The following is a 13,791-nucleotide window of genomic DNA, read 5'->3' on the forward strand; positions in this document are numbered from 1 at the left end:
TCCCCTTGCTGCTGGAATTATTTCATCTACTTAGCCATGTTGTGTTGGCTGATACTTGCATGGAAGACACATCTAGAAAGATTCCTTATCAACTAAATCTTATCTTTCCATTTAGCATTTCTGCCTCTCTGATGTTTTCTTTCATGCACCTGCTGCTTAGCCAGCTTTATGAAGGCACTACCACAAATGACAGCAAAGAGAGATTTTAGTGTAATGAGGCAGATTTCAGAGAATTGGAATAAGTTATTTCTCCTTAGGAGATGTTTGGTTGCAGGCTGGTTTTTTGTGTATTTTCTAATAATACTTTGAAATCATAGTTCATCTTGGGCATTAAAGGACAGCATTTGCCATCCAAGATAAAATTACAAGGTATCAGATTATGTCATGGCCTTTGCCTTAAAAAGAGGTCTCATAACGCTTGTTCTAATTAAAAAGAAAAATAATTTCACTTCCCTGCTCCCTTAGGTCAATTAAATTCCTTAATAATACCATTAATGAACAGATCCGTGTGTGGACAGGCCATAGGGATATTTGCAAACAGGGCCTCATCCTGACTGTAAAAATAAACTGTCACTTTAGTGTGTGGTCATTGCAGAACTGATGTAACAATCCTTGAAAAACCCTTAATGAAGCCAGGGCGTTCTATCCTGATGTCCAAACCTGTATCCAAGCTCCAGCTTTGTTCAGGCAAAACTCTCACTGAGGTCTGTGAGCTAACCAGCAAGTAAATATTAAACCCTTGGTCATAGATCAGGAAATGGTGAGCAAGTCCCATGTAAGTACTGCTGAACGTGTTTCATGGTATTTGTCCTGTAATTTCTTGTCTTGCCTGTATTTGTTTGTATTTGGAGGTTTTCTTGTAGCTCCTCTTGTTATTTGAGGCCTTCTCTGGTTTGTTAGCTAAAAGGCCACAGAGAAATTCTCCCCATATTCTTGGTGCCAAATAGATGGGATGAGTGACAGCTTAAAATCTCCCTAGTCAGCTGTTAAAGTTGTTTGGGATCTTTTTTTTTTTTTTTTGTTAGAGAGATGGACACCTAAAGAATCCTTGGGAAAAGAGCTGCTTTCCCATTTGCAGGGCCACCATGCACAGCTAAAGTGGAGTTTCCTGGGGCAGCATCACAGAAAACTTGTTTTGTCCAGTTTTCTGTCCTGTGAATGGAGATGTGGCTTGAATCTCAAGTTAATGTCCACACAGGAATAAACTTACAAGAATTGTCAAACATTGAACAAAAAGCTTTTTTTTTCCCCCAAAGCATCAGCTGGGGAGATCTCACAGGAAAGCTGAAAATTTTCTGACTATGGGGAAATGAGGTCAGATTTTAGTCCCCAGTGTCGTGGGTACCATCACCTGTAGATTAAAAGGAGAAATGCAAATATTTCAGTCTGCACATCAGCTCTCTGCCTGTCCGTTTGAGTCACTCGAAAGCGTGACACGTCCCAGTGTTGGTGTCTTCCATGTGCTGTGGAAGTCCAAGTGTCTGTGACCCGAGTACCGACAGCCATCGTGACAGACCAGTCTCTGCTGCAACTGTTCCCCTCCCCCTTGGCAACCTGCAGTGATTGTATTTTGTCTCCTTCCCTTGGGAAAAGCCGTGGTGGTGGATTAGGGGCAGAGTGGGAAGGGCGTGGAAGGGGGAGGGAGGGATCCGCATCCTTCCTCCCCACCTCCAGTTTTATGCATGACTGCACCGTTGGGAAAGTTGTCCCCCCTGTTTGGGTGGCATGAGTGTGCAGAGCCTCTTCCTGCCTCCCTGGGAGAGGGGCTCAGGAAAGGTCTCCGTCATGGAGATGTTGGCTGGAGAAATCCTCTGCAGCCCGGTGGGACTGGGAGGCTGAATTAGAACCCCACCTGGAAGTGGGTGAGGTGGAGCTGAGCTCTCTCTCCCTCTCCCTCGACAGGGCATCCCTCTGGAGCTCCTGCGTGGTGCTGCCCCTGCTGGCTCTCACCTGGATGTCTGCAGTCCTGGCCATCACCGACCGGCGCTCGGCGCTTTTCCAGATCCTTTTCGCTGTCTTCGACTCCTTGGAGGGATTTGTCATCGTCATGGTCCACTGCATCCTCAGGCGGGAGGTGAGAGGGAGGAGTCGTTATCTGTTACATAATTAATGTTATTTCCCATAAAAACCACCTGGAAAAGTGCCCAGCCAGCCTGGTAACTTCTCCAACCCTACAAATTTCACTTTGGGGGGAGATCATGACCCCAAAAATGACCCTGACATTTTCGGTCAGAGGGAAGGAGGGGTGAATCAGGGTGGAGTTTGGTGAGATGGGATAACATGTCAGTCTTTGCTTGTTGACCAGCAAAATTCTCATTTCCAGAAAGTTCACACCCCACCTCCAAAAATGCCACATTAAAGAAGTCATTTGTGTGATTTCAGGAGAGGCGAGATGCACTGAGATTTGCAGGATGAAATCTGTGCTGGCATTAACACCTTGATATTCCAGCTAGGAGGTGCAGCCAGCAATAATCAGACAAGGAAATTGAGGAAATTCTCTTCAGCCTCCCTGTGGAGATTTAAAATGGTGAATTATATCAAGGAAGAAAAGGACGAATCTTTTATGTTTCTTTTATTCTTTTCATCCTACAGAGTGGAGAGACTATTAATAACAGAGACAGGAAGGGGCTTTTTTTTCAATATTAATTTTATCTTCTTACAGTTCCTTTAAATTCAGTAAAACAGATTAATTTCTTATGTCAGGCCAATGAAATCAATGGAATTACACCACTGGCTTGGCTGAGACTCCTTCCACTAATTGCATTATAAATATAAGTCTGCATTTAACTCCCATTGCAGTCACCGGGATTTTTTTTTTTTCAAATTATTTCAGTGAGTTTGGGATCAGATTTATATTACAGGATCCTAATCAGACTTTGTAGACACCAATGCAATGATTAATGTGGGAGCATCCATTTTAAACATACTGCAAGCTGCAAAATAAAGGACATTTTTATTCCTGGCTGTATAAATCAAGCAAATGGAAGTGACCTAGGCAGTGACCCAGGATTGCTGGAAAACCTCTGAGTTACTCTTCAGTGTGTGAAATATGTAACACATAAACCATGTGAAAGAACTGCCTGGATGCTGTTAAAGCAGGGTCCGTGTCCTTTTGGTCTAACAAGGGCTATTTTTATGTTGGATTTCTGCAGAATTTAACCTGGTTTGGTCAGTCTGATTCTGACCTTTGCCAATCTGTTCCTGCAGGTCCAGGATGCTGTGAAGTGCCGGGTTGTGGATCGTCAGGAGGAAGGGAATGGAGACTCAGGGGGGTCATTTCAGAACGGACACGCTCAGCTAATGGTAGGGAAATCTCCCACTTCCCCTTTAGTAGGGGGTTTATGGGGATTTTTTAACTCATAACTGATAAGCAGAGGGCTCTGTCCATCACAGATCATTAATGCACCATTCTTATTTCCTTTAAACTTTGGCTTGAGCAAACACAGCCCTTAAAATGGACTTTTTCACACAAATCTGGGGCGTTGCATTGTAATTTCAAGGTTCTCAAGCTTGCACATCAGGTTTTGCAGACATCTTGGTGAGATCCTTTCTTTCCCAGAAAAATAAAGAACCAAAATACAACTCCCATGTCTTCCAGACCTCTTCATCCCCATCAAGCTGCCTGGCCCTTGCTGGAGCTAGGAAGTAGGAGTTTAATACTGTTTTAATCACAGTCTCTTAGGTTACTACCATAAAAAATGCTGTCTCAGAGGGATTTTTTTTCTCTCAAAAGCACACTTTGCTTCACTGGGAATAGTTTAAGCTCTGTAAATTGGGGTCCTGTTGTGTAAGTCCTTTGCAAAGAGTAAAGGAATTGGCTGTGGGGCTTTGCCCTGCATCTGCTCCACTGTCATGATGTAGTTGATGCAAGAAACATTTAATTTCTGAGGTTAAGATAAAGGTATCAGGAGAATCAGAGGATCTGAGCAACTTCCATAAGCTCCTGGTTAATATTAGAGCTACAGCACAACCCAGTGATGTTTTTTCCCAATCACTCCTGTGCTGAGCAGTTTTTGCCAGGCTACGAGGCCTCATTTCAAACAGCACAACCTTGGAGCCAGGACATCAGCTGAGCTTTAATTCCACCACACCTCGGTGGTGTTTGCTAAAAACAGGTGCCTCATTTCTCATTTAAATGTGGAGTCTTCTCATTTTCAGACAGGTTCTCGCTCTGCCTAATTGTGGGTAATTAGAGGGCCCCTTGCATGTCTGGTGCTTCAGCTTCTTCAGTAATAGACACCATAATCACACCCAGTCTCAATCTTCTTTTCCCTAAGTTAACACCCAGAGCTTTCTTATTCTCCCTCTGTAAATCACGTGCCCTCAAATTATTTGTATAACCCCCTCCAGGTTCTCAGCATCCTGAAAAAAAGGTGGATCCTGTGATTGTCAGTCTGCTGTCAGCATCCCAATTTCAGGGTTTTGCATCTCTGTACAACTCCACATTTCCATTCATTATCAGCCACCTTGGGAAATTCTGTGTCAGCTGCGAGTTTTTTAGCAATGTTGCGTTTCCTCCTGCGCTTCTGATGAGTGTGAGGAGGAGCAGGGAGCTTACAATCACTTTCCTCACATTCCAGTACAAAAAGCTGCGGAATCTGGCTGTGAGTGATGACTCCTCACTGGTATTTTTAGAGGGGTACAATGTTACTTTGTTGTAAAATCACCTAAGGAATCAAAAGCTTTTGCAGGATGACATTTTTGCCGTTACCTTTTCTGTTTATCTCCAAATCTGCCCAGCTAGTGAAAAGGAATTTAGCTGAGTAGAACTGTTTTTCCCACAAGATTTTGTTGACTGGTATTAAATATAAACCTGTCTTTCATTTATTTATCAGCAGAACTAGTTCAGGCTGTTCAGCTGCATTTTTCTGGAACTCCTATCATGAAAATGAGATTATATTTTTCTGTGTCATCCCATTTGCCCATTTGAATGCTAGTTTAGTCGTATTTCTCTTCTGTTCTTCTCAGATTTGTTTGATATCCCAAAGAATTTACTGGGAAATTAACATCAGGAAGGCTGAGATAGTTCAAACACTCTTGGCTCTCCACCTGCTAATATTTAAGTGTTTATCCCAGGGGGATGGGGATTTTTCCCACATTCTTCTCAGTGTTCAAATGGATTTCATTTCATCACATTAATACAATTATGTTAAGTGTCTTTCTGAAATGATACCAGAAATAATCAGTGAACTCTTCTACCTGCTGCCAGTCTGCAGCTTCCCCATTACTCCATGAAAGCTCATGGCCCGCTGTGACTCAGTTTATCCAGTTCTTTGAAATGTTATCTGCTCAAAGCTTCAGAAAAAGGATTAGCTCCTCCTGGGAGAAGAAAGGAGTTCCCTTTGGCTGCACAGACCACTTGAAAAAGTTATTTAGCCTTTGTGCCTGTGGGAGACATTGATTTTATATGTTAAGAGTTTCAGAAGCAGAGACTTGTTCCCACTTCATGTGACTTGGTGACAGATCACAAAAAAGCCCAGTGGGGGTGGAGCATTCCCAGCAGGATCCCCAGATCTCTTTAATAAAGGGTGGGGAATCCACTTAAATTTATGTGTGGAGTGATACATTCAAAACAGTTTGGGCCAGGAACTTGTTCCCTGTTTTTTTAGGAGTGTGCATAAATGTGTTCCAGCAAGATATTTTAATCTGCAGCCCAGGGATAAGTGAATGGATGAGCAGATGAACCCCAGCTGAAAAGCGACGTTCCAGCTATTGAATTTTATCAGTGATAAAATTCAAAAGCCAACAGGTGGAAAAACATGGTGTGTTTTCCATGTTTGAAAATCCAAGCCAAACCTCTCCCTTCCACTCTCCTGGCAAAGGCTGTGCCCACCTCACTAATAAAGTGGGAGTTTTACATTTTTCCAAGTTTTCCTGTCCTTCACCACCCCATTTTGACCACATCCTCTGTGTTCTCTGTTTTTCAGACCGATTTTGAGAAGGACGTGGACATGGCTTGTAGATCAGGTGAGCACATCACAGGTGAGAATCAGCAAGTGACCTGGTTTGGGGATTGAACTAGGCCATTTTTTTTTCTTCCCTTTCTGTTTCCTTTGTGTGTGTCTTGGTGCCTTGCATGGGTTGCCCTTCCTTTCAACCCCGGCCAAAAGAAAGCAACACCCTCAATTCTCCCTATTTTCCTATTTTCCTATTCAATTCTCCCTGCTTTTCCTATTTTCTTGTACCTCTTTTGGCCTTTTAACTGAGATCAAGCCTTGCATCTGAGGGATTGTTTTTTTGCCATGTAACACAGTGGCAGAGAAGAGCATCAAGGAAGAAGAGATGGGATCCATCTCTTCCTACTGTGATTCTTCTTTGTTCCAGCAACCCCTGCTGGGGTCATGCCAACCTCAGGCAGCTCTGTGCTCATGAAGGGTGTCTTTGTAGAAAGTCTGGAATCTGGAGAGCCTTCCCACCACTCCACCTGGCTCCAGGCTCTTCTGTGCACCTGGAAGTGGTTGGATCTCTCCTCCTCTGCCTGCTCCTTTCTGCTGTGTGTTCATCACACAGGTTCCTTTGGATCCTGAGGATATGCATGAGTTGACAGCCCTTTTTCCCAATAATCCCAGGGGTGTCTGTGCTGCCTGGATTCTCCCTGGCTCCCTGTTCCTCTCCGAAGGTCTCATCCTCTCCTGGTCCTGGCATGACTGACCTTTTGGCTGAGGTTATTTTTCTTAGCCTTTGTAGATACTGAGGCTTTCATTTGCCCTCCCAGACTTTTCCCCTCTGCCAAGCAAGAGAAATACCAGCTTGCTTGGAAATTGCATAATTCATATCTTCCAAACCAGGATCTTCCCAAGACAGCACACTCTGTGTTCAGTCACCACTATGGCAAAGCGTCTCTCTCTTTCTTTTTATTACTCTTTATTTCTTGCTTTCCTTCTTTCCTTTCTTCTTGTCTTCTTTCCTTCTCTCTTTCTCTCCTTTCCCTGCCCTGCCTTTTTTCTTTCTCCCCTCCTCTCTCTCTGTATATAAACATCTACCTGTCCTTTTCATTTATCCTTTTCTTTATCTCATCTATCATTTATTTATCTGCTTCTAATGTATTTATCTATAATTCATCTCTTTCGTTCTGTCTCGCAATCACTTATTTATCTCTGTCCTCAGCTGTCTGTCTTGCTGTACCTGTTATTTATGTATTTCTGTCTGTCAACATTTGTCCCTGTCACTGTGTTTCTGTGTATTGTCTGTCACTGTCACTATCATTTATCTGTCTAATATCTATCTATATCTTATTTATCTTTTCCTGTCCATCTCTCTGCCTCACTCCCTCTCCCTGTGCTTATCACAGTCACAGTATATTTATCTCACTTACCCCTGTGATATCTTATTTCATGGTCTCTTTCTGTCCATTTATCTCTTTTCAGGGTCTCTCCATTTGTTTTTTCTTTCTGTTTTTCTGTCTCACACTTTCTAATCTAATTTCTAGCTGTCAGACTCTTCTCATTTGCCTCCCTCCTTCTCTTTTGACACCAAATATCTCAGTCCCAAAAAATCACGTGTGAAAAACATGTGTGGGGCCATGTCTGAATCAAGGTGATGCTCAGGGAACATTCACCAGGCACAGAGTCAGGTGTAAACCACTGCAGACCCCAGATTCCTCCTCTAGAGGAGCCTTTCTGGATCTGCCACCACACCTCTTCATCCCAAATTGAGTTTTCCAGAGGAAGGGAAGAAGCTGTTTGTTTCACATGATTTCATGGCAGGAGCCCCTGGATCAGCAGCTTGCCAACAGCCTAAGCTTCCTCTCCTTTGCCAGCATCCAGCTCTAGAATTTGTATTTGTCTGCCTGGAGATTCTCCTCCTCTCATAAAGTGCTATTAGATTGTGCCAAGATAAGTAGTTAATAATAAACCTCATTTCAGAGACCTTTTGGAGTGGTGCATCATCCCATGCACTCTGCTTATTGAATAATAAAATCCAGGAGCCTGTCCAATGGTTTCTGGCCATCATTTCTCCTGAAGGCACCATCTGCCCTCTTGTGATGGATTGGAGATGTGGCTGAGACCACTCAGAACCCCCTCACATTGATCCCCTGGTAGGATTTGCTCCAGGGCTCGGTGTTGAAGGCTCAGTCCGCTCCTTGCTTGGACATTGCCAAGTGGAAACCTCTCCAAACCTATTTTCGGCAGCTGATGTGAGCATGGAGAAGAGCCTGGATCAATAAACCTTGCTGGGACTCCCAAGGGAAGGGTTCGACTTGCTCTGATTTATCCCAGAGATGCCAAGATGCTCATGGCTGCCAGAGTTTTCAGCTTTAAAAGCTCTTTACAAGCGCTTTTTATTCTCCTTTGTGCCTTGCTCATCCTGCCTTGCCTGCTCTGTAGTCTTGGGGAGGGATCTTTGATCTTCCCTCACTCCCACTCAGAGCTGGTAGGAAAATCAGTGTGTCCTCAGTGCCATGGGATGCCCGTTCCACCTCTGTCCCACATGGAGCAGCTGAATAATGCCAGCTCACCCCAAAAATCCTTCTCCCTGGTCCTAAAAAAGATCCATTTACCTATTTTTATTTCCTCCTTGAGATGGGTGAAAGGGGAACATAAATTTCTCTTTTGCTGTGCTGAAATTCTAGGTAAGTAGCCCACAACACTTTGCCCCACAGTCTGATTTCCATGATTTTCTGATTTTCCACCTGATGGAGACATCAAGGTTGACATCATTATTTTCCCAAGATCTTTGTTGCAGCCTGAAATCAACTGAGCAATAGATTATTATGCCTGGAAAAGGGGCAAAATATTTATTTTGTGGGCATTGTTGCGTGGGAATGTGTCCAAATGTCCTTTATGATATGATCACTTCCTATTCAGTTTTAAGTTTTCCTCTCTTTTTAAGGAATATTCCTGTCACCACTTGCTTTCCTGAAGGGAAATTGAAAATTCCTAAATAATGAGCTCTCACAAAGGCTAACCATGATTACTGGAATGTAAGATTTTTTGGAGAGCAGTTTGAAATTCATAACAAAATACGGTGTGTTTCAAAATAACAATTTATTAACACTGGGACTGTTAAGGGAAAAGAGCAACCTGAAGTATTTTAGTAAATTAATACAAAAATTAAAATTTGGAGGGGGCTGGAACTCGTTGAACTTAAAGTTCTCTTCTAAGAGAAGAGAACTCAAAGTTCTCTTCTAGCCCAGGCCATTTGATGTTTTTATAGTTGTATGAATAATTGATAATTTTGTATTTCAGCTATTTCCTGAATCAAAATATATTTTTTACACGAAAGCAACCTTTTATTTTCAAGAATTCTACTCCACAGGCTAATAATGTATAGATTTCATATATACATGCACATACTAGATGTACCAAATATCTAAAAATCTCTTTGGTTTTCAGGGTATTGCTATCAATATGTCGGCCTAGATGGGAGTTCTGGCCACGATTGTGTTGGAAAACTCACATCACAGAGAATTCTCCCAAAATAACAAAGTTTTTTTCTTCCCTAGCTTTAATTTTGCCTTTGGTATCCTGGATTTTAAAAATATAAATCATGTTAAACACTCTTGTGCCTCTTTGGGAGAGGTGCTGGTGGGAAGTGACTGTGGGAGGTGTCTTGATGTGTCAACAAGACGCCAGGTGAGGTGCTGAGGACACTTCTCTGTCTCCCCAGTGCTGAACAAAGACATCACCACGTGCAGAACCTCGACCATCACGGGGACCCTGAAGCGCCCGTCGCTGCCCGACGAGGAGAAACTGAAACTCAACCACCAGAAAGGCTCATCCAACTTCAACAGTCTTCCAGCCAACGTCTCCAAGATGCACCTTCAGGGCTCCCCACACTACCTGGGGGCCATCAACCTGAACGAGTTCAGCAACCACTCCCTCACCCTGAAGAAGGACAAGAACCAGCCGCCGAAATCCATCTACATCTGCGACGGGGACATCTTCAAGAAGTTGGACTCGGAGCTCTCGCGGGCGCAAGAGCAGACCCTGGACACCAGCTACGTGATCCTGCCCACCAACACGTCCACCTTGAGGGCCAAACCCAAAGATGAGAGCAAATACAGCATCAACATCGACCAGATGCCTCAGACGCGGCTCATCCACCTCAGCATGGCCACCGACCCCGGCTTCGTGGTCAAGAGTCCCCCGCGGGAGCCGGTGACCGTGGCGTGCAGTGAGGTGCAGGGTTCCTCCATGATCCAGCAGCAGCAGCAGCTGGCTCCACAGAACATCTCCAACGAGTCACAGATTCCCAACAGCCTGTGTGACGCGGGTGACTCAGGGAACTCGGGTGTGGTGTCCAAGAGCGAGACCGTCTCCACCCTCTCCATGAGCTCCTTGGAGGTGAGCGTGGAAATGGCGGTGTCGTTCTCAGCCCAGGGTGGTGTTCTGCCCTCAATCCCGGCCACTCCAGGGGGTTGAAAAGAAGAACTTTAGGGAAAATGTAGCCCAGGATGCAATGCCAGTGTCATATTACCCTGAGGGACCACTGGCATGTGGTCATATTTTGGAAAGTGATGTCACAACTTCCAGGGCACATTCCAATGCTGTATCAACTATTTTTAGCCCTACAGGTGCTACAAAGTAAAAAAAAAAAAAAAAAAAAGTTAATTTATCAAAGACTATTCATTTTAATGCCAGGCACATGGCCTGCCTTATATTTTCCCCTTTATATCCTCTACCCTATTTCCCATTTTGATGGTTTCAGGCATGATACAGATGAGAACACCCCAGTGATCCAGGCTGGATGGGGTTTGGAGCAACCTGGGATAGTGGAAAGTGTCCGTGCCCATGGCAGGAGGTTGGAACTGGTTGATTTTAAGATCCCTTCCAACATAAATGATTCAATAACTCAAAATATTTGGCACTTCCCATCATGAAGAGCCAGAAAAACACGCTAAAGGTGTAGAAAAAGGGAAAGGAGAAGGACTTTTCCTGTTTTATTCTCTTACTAACCTTTACCCATCTTTTTCTCTCCTGAATACCCAGAGGCGGAAATCCCGGTATGCAGAGTTAGATTTTGAGGTGAGTACATCCCTTTCTAAATGTTGGTCCCAAAGTTTTTGAGCCACCCTCTCCAATTATCTCACTCTTGCCAGAGCACAGGAAATCCATGTTCAGCCTGCTCATATGTGGAAAGGGAAATCCTTCTAGAAATTGCTCTGCCTCTCCTTCTGAGCAGCAGAAGGTAGAAATGAAATGCAGACAGGTCGAATTAAAAAGAAAATGAGATTGTAGAATATTTTCTAATGAAATCACCCCAATTCTACATATTTGGGTGGGCTCTGAACACATTTACAGAGATGACAAACTGAGGAAAGGCTGGGCATGGGGACAGGTATCAGTTAAAGAATACCTTCCTTAGGACACTGACAGTCAAGCTCAAATTCTGCAGCATAAAAATTTCATGGTTGCATGTTAAGGGGTTTTTTTTAGGTCAAAAATTAGTATTTTCCACTTTCTCCTACCATCTCACATTGAAAATAAAGGCAGTGCTGCAGTGGGCCCTCAGTAAATGCTGAAGGTATTTCAGGCACCTGCAGAGAGATAGAGCTGGGGTTAAATGACGCAACTCTGGTGGGAGGACGTGTTCCTGATGGGGTTTGCTGACCTGTGGCCCTTTGTGTTTGCTCCAGAAAATCATGCACACGAGGAAACGTCACCAAGACATGTTCCAGGACCTGAACAGAAAACTCCAGCACGCAGAGAAGGAGAAGGAGTCTCCAACAACGGACAGCAAGGTTAGTCAGACACTTCCAGAAGCCCTCTGGTACCAGCAGGACCATGGGAACCAGCAGGAAATTGGTTTTCTACCATGCATCTTGCAGAAAACACACATGCACCACACAGCAGCCCAGGAGGAGGATGTCTGTCCCTGTGTCTGTCTGTGGTGTTGTCTTCCCTGTGTGTGTCCTTGGCATCCCCTTCCAGGTCGTCCCTTTGTGCCCTATTCATCCACTCCTGGGTAGGAACTGGAAATTGGGTTGACCATGAGGAAATCTAGGTGGAAAGTGGAGAGGGCAGAAAGAGGGGAAGCATCTCCCTTCCCTTGTGGGGCTGAGGCAGAGGCCAAGGTGGCAGTCATGGGATATTTAGGAGGGCCACAGCAGTGGGATTTAAGGTGGGATGTTGGGAGCACATTTTGGGGACTGGAAACTATTAAATGTAGGTTATGTGTGACAGGTGATCACCTGTGATATGAGCATGTGGAAATGAGCAGGTCCAGACAAGGCCAGGAAGGTTCTCCAAGGGCTGGAGCATTTCTATGGGGAAAGGCTGAGACAATTTGGATTGTTCAGCCTGTAGAAGAGAAGACTCCTAGATGAGCTTATTGTGGCCTTTCAGTCCCCACAGGAGCTGGAGAGAGACTTCAGCAAGGTCAGGTAGTGACAAGACTGTGACAACCAGCAAGGGGCAAGGGCTTTAACCTGAAAGTGAGTAGAGTTAGATGGGATATTAGGAAGAAATTCTTCCCTCTGGGGGTGCTGAAGCTCTGTCACAGGTTGCCCAGAGAAGTTGTGGCTGCTCCATCCCTGGAAGTGTCCAAGGCCAGGTTGGATGGGACTTGGAGCAACCTAGGATGGTGGGAGGTGTCCCTGCCCATGGCAGGGGATTGGAATGAGATGATTTTTATAGCCTTTTCTAACCCAAACCATTCTGTGATCCTGTGATATCCATGTTTTGCCTTGACAGGAGCAAAGTTCAAGGGAAAAGGGGATACCTTTAAAGGAGACAGACTTAGGGAAGGGCCTTTCAGCCTTTCTTAGGGGCAGAGGTCTGGGACTGGAAAAAATTATCAGGAGCCTTTGTAATAATTTTTGTTGTAAATAATAAAATAAGGAAGAGCAGGCAGATGGCACCTTCCACGTGTCTCAGCCAGCTGGGCAAGGACTGAAAGGCTGCAAGGAATCCTTACAGCTCCAGCTGAAGAGAAAAACAAGCAGCAGAGCCAGGCTGACAGTAAGAAATTAAATTTCCTGCACTCAGGAGAGAGGCAAGGTGGGCTAATTATAACAATCCTTGGTGATTTGTAATCAAAGGCCCTCAGGACAAGAAAGACATTGAGGGGCTGGGGAGAGAAGGGCAACAAAGATGGAGAAGGGTCTGGAGCACAGGTCTGATGAGGAGCACTTGAGGGAGCTGAGGGGACTCAGCCTGGAGAAAAGGAGGTCCAGGGGGGACCTTCTACTCTCTAGAACTCCCTGACAGGAGGTTGGAGCCAGGTGGGAGTCTTCTCTCCCAGGCAAAAAAGTGATAGAACAGGATGAACCAGCTCCAGTTGCACCAGGGGAAGTTCAGGTTGGATATTTGGAAAAATTTCTGCAGTGAAAGGGTGGCCAAGCATTGGAGGAGGCTGCCCCAGAGAAGTGGTGGAATCGCCATCCCTGGAAGTGTTCAGAAACCGTGTAGATGTGGCACCTGGGGACACGGTCTAGTGGTGGCCTTGGCAGTGCTGGATTGACAGTTGGATCAGTGATCTTGGAGGTCTTTTCCAACCTCAATGATTCCATGACCTGAGACAGATCCAGGATGTAGCACCCCCCTGCAGTGGGGCAGATGTGGCACTGGTGGGGCTTATTTTGATGGGACTCCCTTGGAGGCAAGAGCAGAGCTCAGAGGGTGATGGAACAAGAGGTTTGGGTTTTTTTGGAGGGAAGCAGAGCACTACAGAGCCTTTGGTCTGTCTTCTGACCCCGCATTGCTGTGCTGAGCTCCAGAGATGTTACCCCAGCAAATCCTGCCTTCATTGCATGTGGCAAGGTGTCATTATGGGCTGCCCAGTGTCACAGAGTGAGAGGCAGTGGATCTACAGGTTCAGATCAAAGAATCCTGCCTGGCCTAGAATCCA

The 13,791-nt window shown here is 45.0% G+C and overlaps 1 protein-coding gene across 4 annotated transcripts in view; it reads left to right on the forward strand.

The window, feature by feature from the left end:
- Positions 1-13,791, forward strand: part of ADGRB1 (adhesion G protein-coupled receptor B1) — a 139,754-nt gene that overhangs the window by 112,121 nt on the left and 13,842 nt on the right. For 2 of the 4 annotated variants that reach the window (XM_053946809.1, XM_053946825.1), the window contains 6 exons: positions 1,903-2,074; positions 3,208-3,303; positions 5,928-5,982; positions 9,610-10,286; positions 10,932-10,967; positions 11,579-11,683. In XM_053946809.1, coding sequence (XP_053802784.1) covers positions 1,903-2,074; positions 3,208-3,303; positions 5,928-5,982; positions 9,610-10,286; positions 10,932-10,967; positions 11,579-11,683 — 1,141 coding nt within the window. The remainder of the gene's footprint in view (positions 1-1,902; positions 2,075-3,207; positions 3,304-5,927; positions 5,983-9,609; positions 10,287-10,931; positions 10,968-11,578; positions 11,684-13,791) is intronic. The other 2 variants (XM_053946816.1, XM_053946832.1) reach the window with 1 other exon arrangement.

This window comes from Vidua chalybeata, chromosome 1, assembly GCF_026979565.1.
Source record: "Vidua chalybeata isolate OUT-0048 chromosome 1, bVidCha1 merged haplotype, whole genome shotgun sequence".
NCBI lineage: Eukaryota > Metazoa > Chordata > Aves > Passeriformes > Viduidae > Vidua > Vidua chalybeata.